The sequence below is a fragment of the Hippoglossus stenolepis genome, chromosome 12 (assembly GCF_022539355.2).
Source record: "Hippoglossus stenolepis isolate QCI-W04-F060 chromosome 12, HSTE1.2, whole genome shotgun sequence".
NCBI classification, from domain to species: domain Eukaryota; kingdom Metazoa; phylum Chordata; class Actinopteri; order Pleuronectiformes; family Pleuronectidae; genus Hippoglossus; species Hippoglossus stenolepis.
In genome coordinates this window covers 15,066,319-15,089,261 of record NC_061494.1, presented here as the reverse complement: position 1 = coordinate 15,089,261, position 22,943 = coordinate 15,066,319, and the positions used below count along the sequence as shown (strand labels likewise).

Sequence of the window (22,943 nt, the reverse complement as noted above, 5' to 3'; positions counted from 1 at the left end):
TAAAACCAAGTGTTTCAGACAGAGGCTGAAAAGAGGAGCAGCAGCAATGGACAGTTTGAAAAAGTATTAGTTTTGCCAATAATAGTGAATGTAAACTTTTTAAAGTGACAACCCAACTGAAAATGATGAACCTGAATATGAGCATAATGTGTTTCCTTTAAGCAATTTGTGTTAATTTGAACATGAACCACAGAAGGTGTTTCTGAAACAAATATACAACATATAGTAAGATGATAAACAACTGAATCTGAAGTGAAATGTTATTTGAAAATCAAGCAGCAACACAAAGTTCTACAGTATTAGTTCAAGATGAGATCAGATGAGATAAGATAACAAAATCCTTTGTTAGTCCCACAGCAGGGAAATTGGCCTTGTTGCAGCAGCAAAGACGAAAGTGAAAAAATAGACTTCAATAGTGATAATAAGTAAACATGCACTACTTATTAAATTTTAAAAAATAAATAAAATATATGAAAAATACAAATGGAATCAAAAACTAATACATCCAGTTGCAACAGAATATATACAGTGTGAAAAATACATACAGTGAAATGGATTGCACATAAATCATTGAATCGCACAGACGGAATGAAAATTGCACAGTTTGTGGAGGTGGACAAAAATTTAACAGGAATACAGAGAACACCGGTTCATATGGAAAAATAAACTAGGATTCCCCTTTTTCTAATCTGAGTTAACATTTTTTTACACATTGATAAATGACACAATTGTCATTTCTCATTTCCACATAAAAAGGTATAGTCAAAGGAAGGGCGTTCTAATAATGCAGGTGGCAAAATACCAAAATACCAGCACGTTATTTTTAGCTTGGTGGACGGGGGAAAAATAGTCCAAGTGCAACCTTGGTACACACTCAATCCTTGCAGCCTGGGCTTTACAAGACATATACTCTTCTGCATCGGTCTAATGTCAACCAGCAGCAGCCAAGTCTCAAGGAAATGTCAATGACAGAGACAGGGCTGTGCTATAGCTTCAGAATGCTACTATTCCTATTGAGCTTCAATGTGATCTGACTGGATGATTTCCACCGTGACTGACCAGTGTGCGCTGTGGATCCTGAGCCACCGTAGAGCCGTCACGTTTCACCTGCTGCGTCATTCAAAATTCTGCTTTTTACATAGCATGACGCGCTTGGGAATTCCACAACAACATTACACTGTATACACGATTATTTGGAGATATTACCAAAGGCATTTGTTTCGAATGGGCCACCAGTCGATGAATGTAGCACAACTAAATACTCGGAGAAAAAGAAGAGTAAGAGGAGACACCCTCTTGACCGATTCGCTGATGGAAAATATCCAAGGGACCTCTATAATGGACCCAACTGACAGCACTCTAATTCAATCACGTGTGTTGCACTCGCGACTAAGCTGCCGCCAAATACCCGGCGTCTATTTTAAAACCCTGTTCAACAATGACAGACCATGAAGACTCCAGTGTGCCTGAAAAAACATTACACAAAAGGAAAGAAACCAAACACCAGGGCCTCTCTCTGTAGATTGTGTGTACATGTGTATTCGACGGGTGTGCATGTATGTGCAGGAACAGTGGCTCTTCATATCTTCAGTGTGCCACAGGGACATGTTTTTGTGTGTTTGTCCTGTAAGATATAGGTGAATATAACCGTCTATCTGTCTTGATGCCTTTTATATCTTGTGTGAATTGCCTTGCTGTTGAAATGTGATGTATGAATTAACTTGCCTGGCCTATAAAAAGAGGGAACACCAGGATGTGATGCTACACAGAGATCAATAATATAATATATATTCATAGAATATTACCAGTAGACATGGTTCATTTCCTCATGTGCACACACACATACACACAGATATATAAATATAGCTGCAGCAGAATCTGTTTTTTTTATTTGTACTTCTACACAACACAATCGCCCTGAGGACAGAATTATTCCACCATATTTTCTTATCTGTCCCCAAAAACAAACATGTAAAGAGAGAGATAGGAGAAGAAGTGGATGTTTTCCTCATGTGGCAGGAAACAACACTGGAGCCGTCTCTTAATCAGAGAACACTCGTGCCCTACAGATGTTGTTTACTATTAGAACAGGATTAGGGCCAAGTTTTTGCTGGCTGGTTTCAGGAGACAGCCCGGATCACATGGTTGTTCCCAGAATGCCTGGGTCTCGGAAAACAATTTCCGACAGAGCGTCAAGCTAGTGATGACACGGCCCCCCCTCACCCCCCCGGCTCTCTAGCCACAGGATTAGAAAAGTACACGTACAGATAATAGCTATATAAAAGTCATAAGTTATTGAACCATGCTCTTCCCATAATCCTTGGCCTATATCCCCTGTTTTTAGTGATACATAAAAGATAAGGCTTAGAAACAACAAGAGTAAATATTGGAGGCCTTTGGATCAAGAGTAATGTAAATGTATAATACACATTTTCTGTTGTGGAAAAACAGCTGGAGGTATTTTTTTTTCCGTTATTGATTTATGAATATCAGGGTAAAGAATGCCACCTCCCAGCTAAGTCTCGCTCCCATCAATAATGCAGCCCCAGTATCTGTGTCTACACAGCAAATGAATAACACACTGGCTTCTCCATTATTCATGAGGGATTCCACCTGTAGCACCTCGGCTGTATTATATCTGTCCCATAGGAAGATTTGCAGCAGCACTGTGCGAGCCATTAAATGCTCTATTGCTAGTTGTACTACAGTGATACGATGTTCTGGCTATGGAGCCAATGTGCTTTACTGCTGTAGGAGAGATTTCCTCAATGGAACGTCTTTGTGTACATTAAATCAAATCACGTTTATGTTTAAAACACTAGTGACTAAATGGACATCAGTGATATAAGTACATCTAATAATAAAGGTGAAGGAAAACCAATTAATGGGAATGAAAAAAATGTATGCTCCCAGTATATATATTAAAATGTGAAAAAAATTAAAGGAATACAGAATAAAACTTGAAATCTGTTCTCAAATCAACTAAGATTTTAAGGACAGAGTTAAGTGTGTGAAACGGAGACAGAGAGAGAACGGGGCGGGTGACATACAGCAAAGGGCCACAAGCCGGAATCGAACCCAGGCCTTAAAAGAGTCAGTGGAGGGGAACAGTCGATCGAAAGCTGAGAGATGTTCCAAAGCTTTGCAGCTGCAACGGCACGATGTCCGTTATCCAGTCGCCTGAACCAGGGTACAGAGAAGTCGCTTGGTGTGGGAGTGGGGGGCAGAGACGTTCTGATAAATGTACAGGGCTGTTAACTGACATGATCCCATTGACAGGCAGCTGTGAGTGTGTCTATTTATCAATGAGGAGTCTCACTGCAGCATTCTGCACCAGCTGCAGGCGAGACAGAGAGGACTGGACAAAGAAGCAAAACGTCAATGAATTGACGTGAAATTGGCCTTTGACGTCATCACTTCATTATCTCATCCTTTCATTTTTGTGTCCAAGGGGACAGTTCTGCCAAATTTGAAAGATTCCATGAGAAGTTTCTATCAAATCCCCTTCATGAGAATTTGACGGACAGAGAACACAAACACTACATCTCCGGGGCAGGGCTGTGACCAACATGGAGACACGAGAAACACTACACTTAGTTTTGAATTGATAATGAATGCAACCATTCTCTGGTTTAACAATAGCTGGTACAAACAAGAGCCGAGTCGCCTTTAGATCTAGAGGGAGCCCCCTGCTGCTCTTTGTTGTTTGTTGTTTCTCAGAACAGAGACAGAAAGCATCTACACCCAGCAGTTACTGCAATGGGAAAACAAAGAAATGCAATTTGCCTGTGAACACTCTTGACACCGTGCATCAGACCCTTTGTCGGGAAAAATGTAAACGCCTTGTTTTTCTGCACAAATACAGTAAGAGCTTGGAAACATTTTTAAATCGAATTGATTGTTTGACTGGCAAATCACTGTTACTGTCGTAGCTCAAACCCTCTAACAAGGCAGAGCTATTACTTTCCCCCCGTGTCATAATAAATGAACTTTGCTCCCGTGTGAACCGGAAACCAGGAGGTCACAGCCCTCCAGGGGGTGAAAGCTAGTCCAGGCTTTACGACGGAGAGAAGCCGGAGGAACCACAGACACTGGAGGGATTCAGTCTGTCTATGAAGGTTATCATGACTTCGGTGAAAGATTTCCTTCAAAGAAGACGTTTTGCGTTAATTTGATTTGAGGACTAGGAACCTCAAGTCTCTGCTGCATCTATAAACAGACAATTTGTCATTTTTACACTTTGGCTTTTATATGGATTAAACTATTGAGATTTATGTTAATTGGCGTGGCTTGAAGTTTAGAGGCTGAGTACCTTTGGACGGCCAGACAAGCTGTTTCCCTCTACTTCTAATCGAACTCTTGGCAAGAAAGACAATTCTCCAAAATCTAATTCTGGAGCCGCAGTTTTACTGGTTTGCGGCGCAAGTTCTTTTCAAACTGTGCTGATTTGCCTCCGTGTGTGAAGAGGTTGCACAGAAAAGTAAACGTGTGGTATGCGCAGCTTAAATGTCAGACTGCTAATGCTTGTATGTGTGGGATTGAGGTGCATGTGTGTGTGAGCGCTGCATTATTTGTGAATAGAAACACACAGGGCGAAGGCCGGACCTGAGATGGCACTAAATCACATTGCAATCTCTATATATCACCGCCACTGCCAGTCAACCCACTGCTGTTCCAAGACTCCACTCTGTAATTCCCATAGAAAACTCAAGACATCACGGGATGACGCTGATGAATTCATAATGTTTGGGGATAATTAAATGCCTCTGTGTGCAAAATGTCTTCATCTAAAGCAGCTGCAGTGGAACAAAGACGCTCTCTTGCTTTGTGTCACTGGACCGGCGTGTGGAAATGGACGTGATGACTAGACTGAACAAGGCTCAGAAAGATCCTCTTTATCTATTTATAACAAGGAGATGTGTTTCCTGACTCGTGTGTCTTTGTTCTTATCGCCCAGCATGCATTTTTAAATCACATAAACCCTGTATTTCTCACACCCACACGCACCCCTTGCCAAGAACGGGCCGCTTTGATCGACAGGCAGCACGGCTCTGATGGTCAGAGGCTGCGCGTTGGAGTAATTACAGAGCAGCCATCTTAGCGGGCCGGAGCTGGTCCCGCAGGAGGAGGAAACGGCAGCGGCGCGGCTCGCACAGGTAGGGTTTCACCCCACAAAAGACACCCCGCCTCTGTTGTGTTCACCGGGCCTGTCATGTGAGAACACGTAGATGGCTAATTTCTCCTTTGACCCCTTGTCAACTTTGACCCCAATTCCTTTTTTGAGAAACGTGAAAGGCGCCTGCTCCAGTCACAGAAATAATTCATTTCTGATGCCCTGAGCAGGGGTCAACTCCCGAAAGGGGACGGATAAATCACCATGAAATACAAAGTGAGCGAGAGGGGGGGTGCAATTAATGTTCTCATAAATTGGCAGAAACAGACAGCTGAGGATTGAATCTGTTCACTTCCTTCCTGCTGTTCATCTTCCTCCCTCAAAACCCTTTCTTGTCACACGCTCTAATTCCGAGTGACTGTTGAAGACGAGTCTTTTCCACTGTTTTCACAATGTTGCGTTTCCACATGTCATGTGTGATATCACTTATGATCTGTGCTCCCCTCTGTGTTTATATCCCCGGGGGCAGAGCGACAAATGAACAGCCAAGGCTTCCCAGCAGAGACCAGTCATGCCTGGCTACAAAATTCACAGACTCAGGCTCCTTTTGGGGGAGGGGAGGGAGGACAAGGAAGACCTGAAGGACAATGACAGATGAAGATGCTTTGGGACAGGGTGAAAGGGAGAGAGGAAGATGAGGTCAGTGATGCGGGCAATGAAAGAGGAAAAAGAGAAGAAGAGGACAGAGGGAAAAGACCATCATACGGAAAAAAATGTTGGTCCAGACCTTCAGGCTTCTCAGTTTGGTCCGAACCAAAACAGGTGTGAAAGGTGCATCCTGAACCATGGTTCGGTTCGTTTGCAGTATGAAAACACAATTGCAGACCAATTGCAGGAAGTTGCAACAGCATCAAGCAATAGAAGAAGAAAATTAAGCGGAAGCAGCTCGTTTTTTTCTATGCACTTTATTCAAAAAAGGTCAGTACAAAAGCTGAACTGAGAACTCTAATGTCATAACACACGTCCATCCACAAACCGATCAATGTCAAGTAAAGGTAGACACAGCCCGTGTAGGCGATGATGACAGGACGTTCATACGTCATATATGTCATAAGCGCTCCCTAAATTACAATGTGAAACCAAAACTCACCGGATCAAATGTAAATGATGTAACAAAGACATGAATCTAGATTCAGAACATGATCTGGACTTCCAGGTGTGAAAAGTGTCTAATACAGATGAAAACAAAGGATGTTAATTCAACAAGAGGGAACTTGAAGAGGGCAAACTGGTTGAGAGAAAGAAGATTAAAGTCCTGGACTTTCTGAAAACTTTCTGAAAACTTCTGTCGCTCATCTTCACTCGAGACAATGTGCAATAGAGCAGCTGCTGAGCTCAGCGGCCTCTTATCGCAGCTCTTTCAGGGATCAGACTGCGGGGCAGCAAAGTTCATCAGTACTGACCATCACCACCGCTGTCAGGGCTATTTCTGTTAAATAAAGAAAGTCAACCCTGGTCTCTGTGTAAGTTTAATTCGGTTATATAACAACACACAAGATGCACAAATGAGCAATGCGGGGAAAAGGAAATATCAGGATTGTGTAGCTGATGGCTGGGTCACATCATATCTAACACTGAGTTATATGCTTTCTTCATATTGAGATCCGTCTTTCAGCTCCGTCCTTGGACATTGAGTGAGGCGCTGGGAATCTCTGCATAACTTACCTCTCGTACAAAGAAGTGAAGAAAGGTTTGATTATAGTCATTCAGCAGAATACCTCCATCCGCCCGTCCATCATCTATACAGCTTATCCTCACTTGCTGTGAGGCAACACAGAAATACAGTAGAGTTTCTGATTTCCAGAAATGCAGAAAACCTTGCAATGAGGTGTTGCAAGGTTATTCTTCTTTATATGATGGTTTTCATTCTTAGAAGCAGAGTCCATCATGCAACTGCTGGATTCAACAAACTGTGCATGCATGAAATCCATGAAATTACTATCAGCCGTACTGTTTAGGGAGGTTTTTAAAGTGATTAAGAGGCAAGGCCTGACAACAACAACAGATATTAAACGTGAAATCTCAGAATCCTTATTCACATTCAACTTGGAAAAACTTGGCTGAACTGATGGAAAGACGACTTTAAACTTCCTCTCATTTCACTTTCTATCTTTTTTTTCCATCCCAAAGTCTGTCGGTGTTGCCTAAGCTGTTCTCTCTGAACAGTAGTGATTCTAGAGATGGATTAATTCACATCTGACAAACATGCTTCTCACTGTTCTGTGTCTTAATGTAATTTTTTTATGTCTCAATTAAAAAAGGGCGGTGTTGAAGTGCCCTTTCAATCCCACACACTCCGACTCCCTCAAGATTTCAGACCATTACTGGCTGTTCCCAGCAAAATGTTTTTATTTAAAATCTCTCAGCCCCGTCTCACAGGGAAAATAAAGCAAATTAGCCCATATGGACTGATTTAATGCAGCGTGTTTACAGTTAGTCAAGTGTTTAACAAGACACCTTTAGAGGAAGTGCACTTAAAAAGTCATGCTGTCAGCCTTTAGTAGTAACTGTGTGAGTTTAGTAGTAACAACCGTGAATATCTCCTGTCTAATTCTATGTATTGATTATGAGAAATCCATGAATGTAAATATACTTCACTGGCAGGAATAGAAGATGATCCAAACTCCTTGCATGACATGTACCGACTGCATCTTTGTTCCCCAAAGAACAAACCCTGTCGATTCCAAACACTCATGAGCTTCCTCCCGGTGGTGCCCCTCAGGCCAGCGTGTCCACTTTGCACATGATGTAATCTAATAAGCAGACTTCCATGAAATTTGCTGAGCCTGTGCTCCTCGGGGGATGAACCCGTTCTTTCAGCCTCATTCTCAAGACAAACTTTAAATTTGCTGCCCCACAGTAAGTGTCATGCAACACTTGTACTTGCCGGATTTTGGACTTTCTGTCTGTCACTATATGTTATGTTTCATCCTTTTTAACTCAGTATGATTCTATTCGGCTCGCACACACTGGAGTTCAAGAGAAATACAAAAGAGAACGCTGTTGTTGTGATGACGCACCGAGTGTGAGAGGCATAAATAAAGACCTCACTTTGATCTTCGACCTGTTTTCCACTCAACTCCGGCTCCTTATCGCAGTCTGTGCAGCACACAGGGATGTTCAGGAAGTCATGCCGCGCACCGCTGCCGTGATATTAGCAACCTGTACACATCCCCACTCAGTTTCACTGCAACCAATTAAACCTGCTTCTCAGATGTGATGACTCCGACTCATTGTTCATTCCCTGGGCAATAGCTAAAGAGCTGGGAGCTGCTCGAGGAGACTGGAGTCGTGTCGTGTCAAAAAAGGTCTGATGCTGTGAAGGACTCGCATTCACAAAGAGAGATGAAAGAAATGGAGCATGCAAGTCAATTGTCACTCAGTAAGAGTGCATACCTCCACCAACACAACTTTCCTCTTACATTCAAACAAGCTGCACCAAATTTCACATGCTCATAGACTTAGACTTTAGGTATGAATTTACCTAAATGTGCCTTATTTATTTCATCAAAAACCATGAATTATTCCCCCGATCTGGATCTGCACCAAATGTATTGGGTTCTTCCCTGACCTATACTGCATCCTTCCCCCTAGTCTCGTGGAAATATGTTCAGTTGTTTTTCTGTACGAGCAAAAGGACAGGGGTGAAAACATAACCTCCTCGGTGGAGGTAATACATTTTTACTTTCCACTCAGTCAATTTTAACAACAAATGATGAGAAAAAAGATAAATTTGCTTTTTATATTAAAAAAAGCAATTCTAATCTTTAAACCTAATCTATTTAGAGAGCTATCGTTTTGCTAGCTATATTTTCATATTAAAAACAAGATGCTAAATTGTAAGACAAATTTATGAAAGCCCCAACAACTGCTTTCTAAGCATTCACCAGCACTCACACACACAAGCCTCTCTAAAGCAGTTCTGTCCTGAGCTCTCCATGGTGCTGAAAATCTGCAGCAGAATATCCGAGGCCGGTGGTCGTCATGTTTTATACATCCTGCCAAAACACAGAGATGGAGCACAACTGCTGTGTGTCACCGTGACCAATGGATTCCACATCTCAGATGAGCGCTGTCGACGACGTTACGTTGTCTGAATATTAGAGCTAATCCCTGCTGCTCCCCTGGTCGACATCATAATTGAAGTGCACATTTCAAAAACAGACCACAAACTGTCCAGAGGCCCCCAGAGTGTGAATACTGATTGAGAAGAGTTAAGGAAACAATGCAGTGAGTTGCAATGAGCATGAGTTGCTGAATCAATACAACAAATGACACACGTACGTGTGCCTGTCATTCAGGATCAACACTGTTCTTACGTTTGATTGTCAACAATGCTGCTGCTGCAATCTATTTCAGGCTCTAATGTTTCATATAATTAGCAGGGAGTCACATTTCTGTGGCCTGGCCCACATTTAAATTACCACATTCCTTTTATTGTAATACTCAACACTTTACAGATCCACTTCTCTATTTACAGTTTTTAAAAGGAATTGATGTGTTAAACTCCCAAAAATGATGTAATCACATCTGATACTGAAGCTATAACAAGCTAAATCTATATCTCTTGATCTTTTATACCTTTGCCTTTTTCTCATATATCATCTTTGCTACAAATAAATGTTTTATGGTCACGATTCACCTCGTAGGTGGTCGGCCTGGTTCCAGCTTTAAAACTCTTGAATGGAAAACTTAGAGCCGTTGTGTAAGTGGGCGGTCCCCGTTACACTCTGTATTCTTTACTTCTTATTTCTTTACTTACATGCACAGTATTTAATGCAGCTATGAAAAGGAAAAGGGATGTATTAGCAGGCAACATTATGCATGTCATCACATCTGACAGTGAAGCTCTAACAAGCTAAATCTATATATGTAGTTCTAACCATAATGTATAGAGTTATTATCAGTAACACTAAGCTGACTGGAATGACGACCAGACCAATTAGTTCATACAAATAAACACATCTCTGAGCCTCTGTTTATGGCCATGTGTGCAGCCGAGTGTCAGTGTATATTTATACATGTATGTTACTAATGAGGCTCATAAACAGCAACATAAATCTTTCTGTGGGAATCACTGACATCAACACTAAAAGCACATCATTGGTGAGGATTGCGGTTAAATCTACAATCTGCGCTGCTCCTCATTACTGAAGAAATTCACTCACAATGTTAGAAATGGCTCCTGTTTATGCACTTATTGATATTTATAGATACAATTAAAGAGCATTCCATTCCCCTTGTGAGACCACATTTAAATTAACAAGATTCACATTTATGTTGAAAACCACTCGCAATGTTAAAGAAAATGAAAAAAAACATCCTGGATACACCTTCTAACCCTCATCTGAAAATGTATTGATCTTTTCCTGACCTTTACCTCAACCTTCCATCGATGGTTCGTGGAAATTGGTCAGGTAGTTTTTGCGTAATCGTGGTTAAAAGACCAACCAACATACAAATAGACAGGGTTGAAACCATAACCTCCTTGGCACAGGTAAATATCTATTGTCCAAATTGTCTCCGAGAGCAGCAACTACTGACCAATTAAAGAGTTTCTCAGACTCAGTGGCTGTCAGAGTGCACCTCAACATCCTCATCCATCTTTAATGAGGCATCCATCCAGCAGTGAACCCATACACTCATCTGTACATGATGTCTACACACGCTGTCATTTGGGGCTCAACATTAGGCGCATCACTTTACCAAGCTCGAGTCGCTCGCTGAAAACTGTGCTGCCTCACTTGGTTCACGTCGAGATCCATTTCACAGCCTTCAGAGCGCTGCCGAGCCGCCGACGGAACCTGAGAGAGACAGGACCTTCTGGGATTTCACTTTTGCGAGCATCAAACAAGACCGTAATTGACAGCTGGGCTACTCGTTCTGCCGCGGCGGCTCCGGAAAATGTCAGAAGAAGTCAAGAGGTAACATTATTGTGCAGCAGGCCCGCTCACTTTGGATGAGCAGGGTTCAACTTGTCGGGTTGCCCTACGCCGTCAGTCCAACTTGTGTTTCCCCCATGAAAAAAAATATCAGTGTCTGCTCTCGCTTAACAAATACACGCCGACTGGGATGCTGCCAAATGGGGTGCAGCCTTAGCATTGTAGCGTGGTAGCTATGGAGGCACATTGCTGGCACGCTGAGCGAAACCTCAGCCTGCTGTTAGCCTGCAAGGAGAATGACAATTAGCATATTAGCCCACCCCCCCCCGGAGGTTAATTGAGGTTGCTAGAAGGACGGCGGCTGTGGTGGCGGGGACGGTTAAACCCACCACTGTCCTCCGAGGATGGAAGCTCGGCCGGCATGTTCCGCATGGTCGACCTCAGACACCCGTCTATGTACGCTGCTGAGAGAGAAAACTGATCTCTAAACAGGAGGCAAAAAAAAACAGGGCCTGCTGATATATTTGAAGGTCACTGCAGTGTCCTCCATGCATCAGCCCCTCCTCTGCCTCCATCTATCTCTCACAGCAGCAATTATTATGTTAACTGCATTTTGATGTCCACATGTAAATGTTCCACAGGCTTCCCTGATTTCTGAGGGTGGGTGGTTGTTGCTCAGAGGAACGGAGCGAATGTGAGGGGGAAGAGTAGGAAGTGCCTGGCTCGGCCTGATAAAGGGATGTGCACGTGTTGGCCCATCATTCCATGGTTACTAGTATTTTAACACTTTTGCGTGCCAAACCCTGAAATACAAACCTGACAGAGTTTAATGTCTGAATGATCACAGACAAACAAAGCATATGCACTTCGACTCAAAGCAATAGAGCTAAACAGCGTGGTTCCGGAAGTAAAAATCTCATTGTTTTTCTGAGTAGAGATTTTCATTATCAGTACTAGTATTGTAACCATCCAATGTAGACCCGCCACAAGCTACAGGATTGTGAAACGATGTTATTGGCCCCTGTAGGAGCAACAAGTAATTATGATAAACTGTGTTTTAAGAAAAATGGGTTTTATTCACGATGTCAGGCAGAGGTCCTACACTACCCACAATCCTCAGGTGTAATTGCAACGTCTCTGATGATGGAGCTCGCTGTTACTGTGGAAATGGATGGTTCAGCATTACTTTTACCACAGATCAACCACGATTTTTCTTTCTAGCGTGTCGCTTTTTTTTTTCTTTTTTTTTTTTACAGATGACGAAAAGAGTCCAGGGGGTGTAAATAACTACAACCAAGTTAAATTCAAGGAGAAGCACTGGGAGCCGTTTGAAAGGGATCATTCATAACTATTTATGGGATGCATAGTTCCTTCACTCTTAAAATAATGTAGCGTCCCTTAATAATAACCTACGCAGCTTGAACTGTTTATTTATAACTCTGATACACAGGCTACCATGGTCCGTAGCCTACGTCAAAACAATCAAAACAAGAAATACACTAACTCCGTGCTTTCTGCACCGAAAAACAGGAGAAAAAGCAAAGAACATTTCCTCTCCCTTAGCCAATCCCGGATCCTCTGGCTGGTCGGACTGGTAACTATTTTTATAAAGATTTTCTGAAACGGCAAACGAGACGATGAATGGGAAATGTACCATAGGCGTTCTGGAGTGCAGACACCGTTACGCTCTATATTGAACAATTCAACATAACCAGGGTTCTTCTCTGGTCTGTTTCTATCACTCTCACATACAAAAACACATTTAAAGACTTAAGAAAGATAAATGAGCATGAAGTTAAGCTACAAAGAAACAGCCTTACACATTACAGAGCCGTATGTATTGGAACTAAAGGCAAATACACGTTGCTGCACTAAATAAACTACAGTTTAAATGCCACAGAAAACCAAAACATACCCATGTGTTTACCAACGACATTTCAAAATAACATCAGCTTAACCTGTCTACAAGGTGAAATCGCTGCAGTGTTTCCTGTTCAAGTTGTTAAATTTGATTTCTATGACCTGGCTATAAGGAGCGCGCGCACACACAAACACACACACACACACACACAACCACACACATACACAAGCACACGTACACACATACCCTTCCCCTGGTGTTAAGCTGTTTAAGGACAACAACAGCTGAGGAAGAAAGCTGGTAGACTGGAGCCCGTAAGCCATGATCTCTGCTGGCTAGTCAGCCACTAGCTAGCTATCTCCCTTCTGCAGGCCTCCCGTGCCAGCTTAGCCTAGCCGGTCTGAACCAGCGCGGTCCACATGCAAATGGTTTTTTCGCTGCCACTTTGACTCGGCGAGGATCAGGTGGCTTAGAACCTATCATACATTTGCAATGATGGGAATGCCAGTCCAGCACTCTTCCCCCTTGTGGAGCCAGGTACACCCTTCCCCTCCGACCTCCGACCCCTAAATACTTCCTGGGGCACGGACGTCCTTTTAATAGTCCAGTGACTGTCCAAAGAAGACATAACAGCTTGACAGCAGGGGAGCGAGGTTCGGGTACGAGGGGGTGGACCCTCTGTGTGTCTGCCTCATGATATACATAGTCTGGCTTGATATATGGCCTCTCCTTGTCTGTGGATTAACATACATCAGCAAGGCACATGAGGGTTGTCCCTAGATGGCCATCAAATCAGGCCCAGAGAATTAGGGATTAGGGCCCAGAAAAGAGAGAGGATCTCCATTGAAGAATAACTCGTGAGTCACACTTTCCACGTGAGGAGCACGAGAGAAAAAAGTTTGTAAAAAAGGTAAAGGGTTGTGCAAATTGCCCACCATCAAAGATATCAGTCCCCTAAACATCAAGATCCATGAATCTTTTTCTAAGAAATCAACAAGAAGCCCTATCTTGCAACATGTAAAAGAAAGTGAAAGAAAATTAAATAATAACTGGATCCGACCCCTGATCCAGATCTGTAATAAAATGTAATGGGTTCTTCTCTGACCCATTCCACATCCTCCCACCAAGTTATGTGATAATCTGTCCAGCAGTTTTTGCGTAAACCTGCTAACAAACAAACAAACACAGATGTAAAAATAACTTTATCGGCAGAGGTAATTATTTAAAAAAAATAAAGGGCTGACGAGTGAGGAAACTGTTCATGCTTTGTCTGAGGACACGTTCACTCCCAGCAAGTGTCAACAACACATGACAAGACCCATGCAACCCAGCCACTGGCCACAAAAGCAAAGAAGTCCACCGACACACACATTTCTAGGGTGAATATACATAAAACCTTATGTGTCAAATAAGTCTTATTTTAGAATATCTTATTATACTATTCTCATCTTTAAAACATTCTTTAATTCTGTATTTGTGCTCTGTTGCTGTAAGATCATGAAATTGCTTTTAAACTGTTACTTATTGTTTGCTTTTTAAATGTTCATTTTTTGCCTTTGATTTTTCATTTTAAACTTGTAACGCACCTTGTAACTGTGTTTTGAAAGGTGCTCTATTCATTTAGTCAGTATGAGTATTGTGGAGTGGATAACAATTAAAACTTATCAGACTTTTGTTTTGCACATTTGATTTTTTCCAATGATCTCTGGATTTCACTAAGCTAGAGCGGGGATGGAGCGGGCCGAGCTGGGCCGCGTTAGGCCGAGGAGAGCGACAGCTGACAGCAGGACGTGTGCTCTACGCTGCTCTGGCGAACCACAGCTGGTCCGTTGCCAAGCAGAGGGGAGTATACAGGCTCACAACAGTTCCTCTCTGCAGGCACCTCCGCAATCCATCCCACTAAAGTCGAAAAGCGCCCCAGCAAACCTCAGTCACTCTCCCATAGATTTCGTTTTTTCTCAGAAATGTAGAAGCAGATACAGACGCATGCACACACTGAGGTGGGCTTCACTCTCAGGTTAGATCAATTCATCTGAAGTGAAAGTCTTAAAGCCTTAGAGGATAAAAATCAATGGGAATCTTCAATCAGAGAAATGCATCTGCCGACCATTAGATGAATTTCTCTTTGAGGGTTGAAAAAAAAAAAAAAAAAACACATTTGAAGAGAAGTGATTTATCTTTTTACCTTTAAATTCAAAGCTAGTAAATGCTAAGTGATGATACGTTTGCTCTGTCATGAACCCTCTAACTACAGACTGTCAAGAGAGAGCGAGAAGCAGATCTGTCCTCGCCCCACCTCATTATGAGTCACATCACAGGAGTCTGGCTTTCAGCGAGGAGAACCAAAAACACAACACGTCAAACTCGAGTTAGATGAGCTCAGACTTTAACGATCCCGCCATTGCCACAGGGACACGGGGATGGAAGAGAAGCAGACTAACACGAGAAACAACATCAGCTAAATACAAATGACGGAGGATAAAAGGGAAAATAGCATTTTCACTATGAACATCTGTTAAATATTGTTATTAAAATGTGGAATGAGATGGTGTGAGAGTGTAGAAGATGAAGCATCTGATTTCAAACATAAGAATAATTTGCATTACATTTTCTTAAAGTGCAAATGTAACATATCCATATTATTTGAATGTGTAATTTAATAGGCAAACAGTGGTGTTGTCTGTTATCCTTACTACCATGATGCAGTGTGTGTAGCGTCATTCGCAATTTCCAGACATGAACTCCAAGGAAAATGCCAGGAAAATTGGGTTGCCTTCGAGTTTGCCTCTCACATATGAAGAATGCAGCAGCAGATTGTCTGGATCATAAAACAAACACAGATATATACTAATATATTTGTGTTCTTTTGGTTTTTTTAAGTTTTGTGTCCAGACATTTCCCTGCTGTATTCTCACATGAGCACACTCATTTAACGAGGCAGGCGGGGAAAATGTTCCAGCAAATGTCGGGAGCAACTCTGGCAAATTTCAGGAAAATATCTAAAGTCAGGATAATACAACCGACTGCCGTCTAGATTAAACTGGGGCTAAATGTCAGGAGCAGGTTGTCCGAGCGGAGCAGGTACACCGCTCCATCACTCCTCTGGTTGAGCTGTTTGGACAGAAACATTTGTACAGCACTGACGGCTGTTGGCTCCAAAGTGCACATAAAACACTCCATGTTGCACCTCGGGGGGATGAGGGGGAGGCTGAAGGTTCTCGGTACAGTAGCTGCATCAGCTGTTGTACTGAGCTTAGGTGGGAGGTGTATTTTTTTTAGTCATCATTTTGTATATATCTAAACAAAACACACGGATATAGTGTAGTTTGGTGCTTGAAGTGAAATGACAGAGCAGCCTGACTTGTACAGTTAATCTGAATTCAGACCAACTCGCTGCTGATTTGTAAAAATCCTCACAATGGAGAAGTGTATTTAAAGTTTTTAGTTTGGATAAAATCAACTTATTGATCAACAACAAACTTTTGGTTAGACTTCATTGGTTGTTGAGAAACTAAGTGAGTTTTTCATATCAGATACTTAGATTTATGTCAGAACTCTTGGTTTAAGCTCCAAGCTATTGAGGAAAATTATTTGATTTCAGTCAAACTCTGTGTAGCTCATGGAAGAAATACATTCACCTTTCTTCACTGTTCTTTTTTTTTTTTTTTCACCCCACGACTGTTTATTCAACCGGCTGGTTGTTTGTACGATTGGAGAACATTAATTGCCAATAACTCAACCTAAATCAACTGTTTTGGGAGAATGAGTTGGGCTCAGAGCAGATGAATAAATTATTTGTCACAAAAGTAGAAAAAGCATTAACCTAGCATTCAGAGGTGTCTGACAGTGATCACGTTTGCATATATTTGATCACGTTAAATATGGACAACTGACACTGTAACATTACAAGTTTGAATGTAAAAGCCACGTTATCACAGAGTCAGTTCCTCAAGAGGACGACGGTGCCATTTACGTTTGAAAAAGAGACACAAACACAACTATCGTCTTTCCTCCTCCTCGCCGAGCCTCCCAGATAACACGGAGGCCAAGCCAAGAACTCCTGGAGGTGGCATGACGCAGAGTAGATAACTAGACCATTAGATAACCACACAGCGGTTGAGGTAAAACCGCGCAGAAAACAGGACAGAAAAACTGGACGAGAACACGAGACCACAGGGAGGAGGAGGAAAAGCAGAGCAGGCCTATATGTTAACGAGCCTTGCAGCACGGCAGCAGCTTCCCTCCGCTTCAGTGTCGCTGAGCGGCTGTGCTTACATTTCTGTCACTCACGTCTCGAGTGAGCGAGTCCTGCCTCGGTGAGAAACCCCTTATTTAGAACGTGTGAGGTCTGGGGCTGCAGCATAAGGAAAAGGACGGAAAAATGGAGCTCGAGGTGTTTGCCGGACGATTTAGGGCAAATCGAATAACAAATGTGGTTGATATGCGGCTTAAAAATGGAAACACAGGGCAGATAAATGATGCTATAAATCTTGCCATTACAAGCACAGTGTTAAAAAAAATCAATATGGGTTTTTTGTGTGTTGCTTTTTTGGTCCGCACATTGTTTTGTCGTCCACAATACAACTGTCTTGTCTTGTTTTAGACAGATAGATGTTAGGGGAATTTGTCTGGTTCTCAGGACTCTTGCCTGCATTTATTGGCTCTGCAGTAAAAAAGGTTGGTAAAATAGAGTGCAACAGTGGCCGCCAACTTTTAGAACAACTTTGGTTACGGAAGTTAATTTTAGAAAATACTTACAAAAGAGTTTTAAGCCTGGAACAAGTGATCAGCTACGAGATGAATCGTGACCATAAAAGATTTGAGTTGGAACCAAACAAAATATTGGAAAATGGACAATGGGCAAAGGGACAAGACTTTGGGCATAATTATTTTAGGAGTGAAGAAACTACACATCCCATAAACCACTGAGAACGATTCCTTTCCAACAACTTTGGTCGCACTTTTTCTGTTGCAGTATAATGTAGTTTCGGTCTTGTATGCATGTATATAGCGTTTCATATAGTGTTGTTTTTTCTTAAAACGCAGTTGATATAATACAAACTTGTGGCTTCTACAGGAGCATATTAAAGCTTATATAGCCTGTGGTAAGTCTACCTCGGATGGTTAAAATATTATGGCTGATGATCAAAATCTCTATTCAGAAAATGAATCGGAGTTTTACATCTGGAACCACACTGTTGAGCTCTGTTCAGGTCGCCATCAGGCGCCAATTCTACGTTTTACAGACAGTCATTGAACTGCACATTTTTCTTTTTTGCGGCATCCCCTCATCTTTCTTTCCTCCAGTGCGAGCTCCGTGACCCTCAACCCTCTCCCCTTATAATCCTGCCAGAGAAGATGGCCATTAAAAAAGAATTAGGACACAGCTGTGTGTCAATGGCAGAGGCACAGGAGGATACAATGCAATGCAATGCAACACCCCCTCCCGCCCGCCCTCTCGAACCCTTCGTCACCTTCACACCCTCCTTGTTTCCACTTCCTCCTGTGTCTCTCTCAGAGTTTCCACCTCTATTTCCTCGCTCGTGACTGCAAGTTTCCCAGTACGGACAGAGAAAGCCCAACACCTCCACCACCAGCGACGAGTCCTGTTTCTAACACATGCCGACCGAGCCGGCCGCACCGGTCAGCTGAACCAGGATCCGGTTTCCCCTTCTTAATACTCCTAACAAGCCTCTTCCCTCTGCAGCCAAGTGACAAGCCCAGCAAAGTCACCTAACGGGACAGCTCTACCTGCCACAGCACAACAACAACACAAAAAGAAACATAACAGAGAGGGGACCCACACGTGTTGTCATTTTCACTGTTTCTCCTCGTTTAGAAGAGACGAGATGCAACCAGATACCCACCAGCAGTCACAAGATGGATGCCTCATTATATTTGCATGGTTTATTTTCATCACTTGCCGAGCAGAGACGGTGTGAATATGAAGGATATCATAAGGTTTGCTGCCGTTTTTTGATACTGGGGATCCATTAGCAATACAAAATGACAGGAGGCTCGTACTTGACAATAATCTAAATTCCAGGATCCTAATGTGTCATGTATGTCTGACCAATAGCCAAAGGTTCAAGTAAAAGTGAAAACATGAACTTGATTTGATCTGTGTGCTTTCAGTCATGGCAAATTCAAAATGTAGATCTAACACAGCTTTATATGTTTTTATGTGATATGGCTGAGTGCAAACCTCTAACAAGGCCCAAGAGTCCCCTCATGAAACCACATTTAATAACACTAGATACGCATTTTTATTTGGCTCTGCACCAACTTACACACACACACACACACACGAGAGAGACAGAGAGAGAGACAGAGAGAGAGAGAGAGACACAGAGAGAGAGAGAGAGAGATTTCTGCAAGATTTCTTTCATGAAGAAGGTATCTGCACCAGAATTGAACGGGTTCTTTCTTGGCTCATGCCCCAACCCTCCACAACATTTTGTGAGTAGAAGTACAAGAGAAAATAAGATGACAAAGACAAAACCAAGTATCTACATCTTATGTTGTTCAGTGAATCGGAGCAATGAAGGGTTTTTGTTGTGTTATCAGTTAAAGATGATCTCTACGCCCTGTCTCCCACCTGTCACGATGCAAAAACACAGACATTGGCAGAAAAAAAAGGACTGAGGCCAACGAAAGAACTCGACTAAAGAGCAGCGGGGGGGGGACACGGCTCATCCAATCAAACTGACACAACCCAAATATGTCAAAGAACGAGGAGCCTCACGCTCTTTCTTTCTCTTCTTCTTATCACTATCACTACATCCTCTTTTTAACACCTTAAGACAAAATGGCATCATCACAAACTTGCCATGATGGTTATTTAAATCAAATACCTAAACATTTTGTCTCATTCCAAGCAAACATTAAGAAATAGAACCTGACAGGCCGTGGCTCCACTCTGAGCACCGTTACCTTTCAGCCGACCCTCTGCTCAGCCGGGGGACCACTCGCACTACAAACAAGCGTGTGAGTCACGTATGTGGCGGCCTCTAACACACGTGTGAATCATCCTCAGCGCAGGCCTCCCCGAGCACAGTGATAGGCTGCTGCCCTTTTTACCCTGTTTCTACATTGGTGCTGCAGAGAGGTTACATTCACCAACGCAACAAAGACACTGGAATGTGCTGCATCTCCACAGGTCACCCACCACTGAGTGTTACACATCAGAATGGCACATGCAGGGAATGATCTCCACAGCCTTTTAACATTGCAGAGCTGTTGCACGGTGTGTACAGAGACAGCCTTCCTTGTCAGTGGGAGCTGCGTGAGAAGTCCCAGTGGACCGTCATTAGGTTTCACTGGTGGAATGTGCAGGATCATGTGTTTGGTCACACGAAACTGGTGCAAGGCCTGAAATGTTTACTTTCACCCTGGAAGTTACGAGCTGGTGTGGCAGGAGGATGCACTCATGAGCAGAATAAAATGAAGGAGCTGCCTCTGCTCTCATCCCACCCACATCTGTCATGCAACACCCTCCATTCAAGAGTGGGAGCTGGTAAACACAGCAGCCAGGGGATAATAACAATCATCTGCAAGGGATGCATTCAATCTGGAGGTGCCTCATCTGCTCTGTGGGTGCAGAGGATGGGGGAACCACTTGCACACTCAAGGCCATGACAGGACAAGTCAGGCCATGTGTGACAGGGACATCTCCATTGTGCATGAAGCCATTTTTTTTTTGGTTGCATCAACAGGGTGATTGTGCAAAGTGCAGCAGCCCATACCTTGTGTTTGACGTTGCAGTGGCAGCAAACAGTCCACATGTACTTGAGGGTCCTCCACAGCAGGATGATGAAGAGCCCCCCGAAGAACGTCACCATGGAGGACGCGAGGAATGCCCACCACATGCGCTGGCCATTATTGTCGCAGGGCACCTCGGACGAGAACGGGATGACAACGTCTACCATCTTGGAGATTAGGATCGAGGAGTCCCGGTTCAGAATATTACTATTGATATTGCTTGTCCTCATAGAGCTGTCGCTTCCATGGGGGACGGGGCCATCTGCCTCCGCTAGCATTTAGGAGCCTTGGAGGAGGAGAGCCTGTGCCAGCGTCCCCAGCCCCACTCACCAGCCATATTGCTTGGGTAAAAAAAAAAACTAAAAAAAAGCCCCACTCTCCCTGTCCTCGCTGTAGATTGTGTTCACCCACCCGATGGAGTCCGTGTGTGTCTCAGCAACCTGTGAATTGTTTATTATGATTATTATTATTATTATCAGGAGGAGGCAGCGCACACGCGGACCGGAGCAGATCAGCAGGTCCCACGGTTGGAGGCATTTAAATCCGCAATAACGACGAGTGTTGTTGCGCGTCTCATTCTGAGGGGGTTTCTGGCTCCTTCACGCCAACAGCCATGGCACAGACGGCGGCGTCGTCTGCGGCCGTCGACGCTGCCACAGATTTGTCTTGTTGTTTAGTTTTTTCGGATGACGACAAAAACGCACAAGGACACTGGAGGAGAAAAGGGAAGAAGAAGAAGAAGAAGAAGGGGAAAATGTCACAGCCTGTTCCTCGGCGTGGCGACCCCTCTAGCCGTCTTCCATTCAGGGCTCCTGTCGATGAGCGGGCGGTGCGCGAATCGATTCCACTTTCTCCACGCGTCAATCGACCGTGGACGGGGGTTTTGGGGGGGGGGGGACAACGCGAAATTCGAGAAAGGTGAACTTGGAAGCTCCGCCGATAAAAAATACCAAAACAAGAAATAGAATCGCTGTGTCTCTGTCGCCGCGCGGACGAACACTACATGGTCTTGCGGCCGTGCGTCGCCGTCGGCTCTGCGTAAAGACGAAGCGGTGGCTGGGCTCGGGCGCTTGTCTCCATTCGGTCCCCTGCAGCTGCAGCGGTGGCACGGAGCGGCCAGCGGAGCGCGCGCCTGTCAGATCCGCTCCAGAGAGAGAGAGAGAGGGAGAAAGAGAGAGAGGGGGTGGGTGGAGATTTACAGGTAGGCGGGCGGAGCCAAGCGCTAATAATAAAGATGGACAGAGGGGCTGTAACCACCGCCACCACGTTTATCTACTTTTGCTGGTGGTGGTGGTTGTGGGAGAAGCAACAAATGCGTCTTTGGCGTCTTTCATGCGCGCCCATGACGCACGGAGCAAAAAGGAAGGGGCTCTGAAAAGCAGCCGCATCGATCAGGGATCCGTTTAATGATCACAGCTTAATATGTATAAACATCACAGCAATCGATGGCTCCCCATAGGAACCACACAGTGATACAGTATAAAGTGAGGTCGCTCATCACCGACAACAACACTGCTGCTGGTCCCTGCAGGTCAATGTAGTGATTTTTCATTAAGGATAGTGCTTCCTCCTTCTCAGTTCCTGTCTGTGGCTTTCTCATGCATGGATGATGGGCGTCCCTGTTTTCATTTGGAGGGATGGTCTTGATGGAAGGCCTCATGTAGACACACACACAAACTCAGGCATTATCTGAGCCCCTTACCCTAACTTCAACCATCACAACTAAATGCCTAACCCTTCCGTTAACCCGAATTTAAACCCAATTGTAACCCTAACCTTACCTTAAAACAAAGTCTTAATCCTCAAACAGGCCTTTGAAAAAGTGAGGATCGTCCAAAAATGTCCCCACTTTCCTGATTTTCCCTAACTCCATAAGTTACACACCACGGTTTGCACAGTTATTCTTAAGGATAGGGACTTTACACGGTCTAACCTTCTCCCTCATCCTTCCTCATGCTTAAACCTAACCCAACAATGATTCACATCTTATCCCCAACCTTATCCAGGACCTCAGAAATGACGTTTTGCCTCGATAGGGTTTTGGTCCCCATGAGGTCTCCAGGTCCTGACAAGGTCAGTGTTTATGCTGTTTTTGAAGCAGTAACAAAAACAAGTAGAAACACACACAGTCATGTCTCCATGACTTCAGAGGACATTATATTGACTTGCATTAATTTGCTGGAGACTTACTCTAACATTAACCATAGTTGCCGAACCCTAACTTCAAACTAAACCTAATCTTAACCTTAACCTAACCTTGACCTAA

At 43.6% G+C, this 22,943-nt stretch overlaps 1 protein-coding gene across 25 annotated transcripts in view; it reads right to left on the bottom strand.

The window, feature by feature from the left end:
* Window positions 1–21,841, bottom strand: part of kcnma1a (potassium large conductance calcium-activated channel, subfamily M, alpha member 1a) — a 140,258-nt gene extending 118,417 nt beyond the window's left edge. For 8 of the 25 annotated variants that reach the window (XM_035172197.2, XM_035172200.2, XM_035172211.2 and 5 more), the window contains exon 1: window positions 20,662–21,838. In XM_035172197.2, coding sequence (XP_035028088.1) covers window positions 20,662–20,955 — 294 coding nt within the window. In that variant the 5' untranslated portion in view covers window positions 20,956–21,838. Of the gene's footprint in view, window positions 1–20,661 lie in introns of all 25 variants that reach the window. The other 17 variants (XM_035172182.2, XM_035172183.2, XM_035172187.2 and 14 more) reach the window with 5 other exon arrangements.
* Between the last annotated feature and the right edge of the window lie 1,102 nt (window positions 21,842–22,943).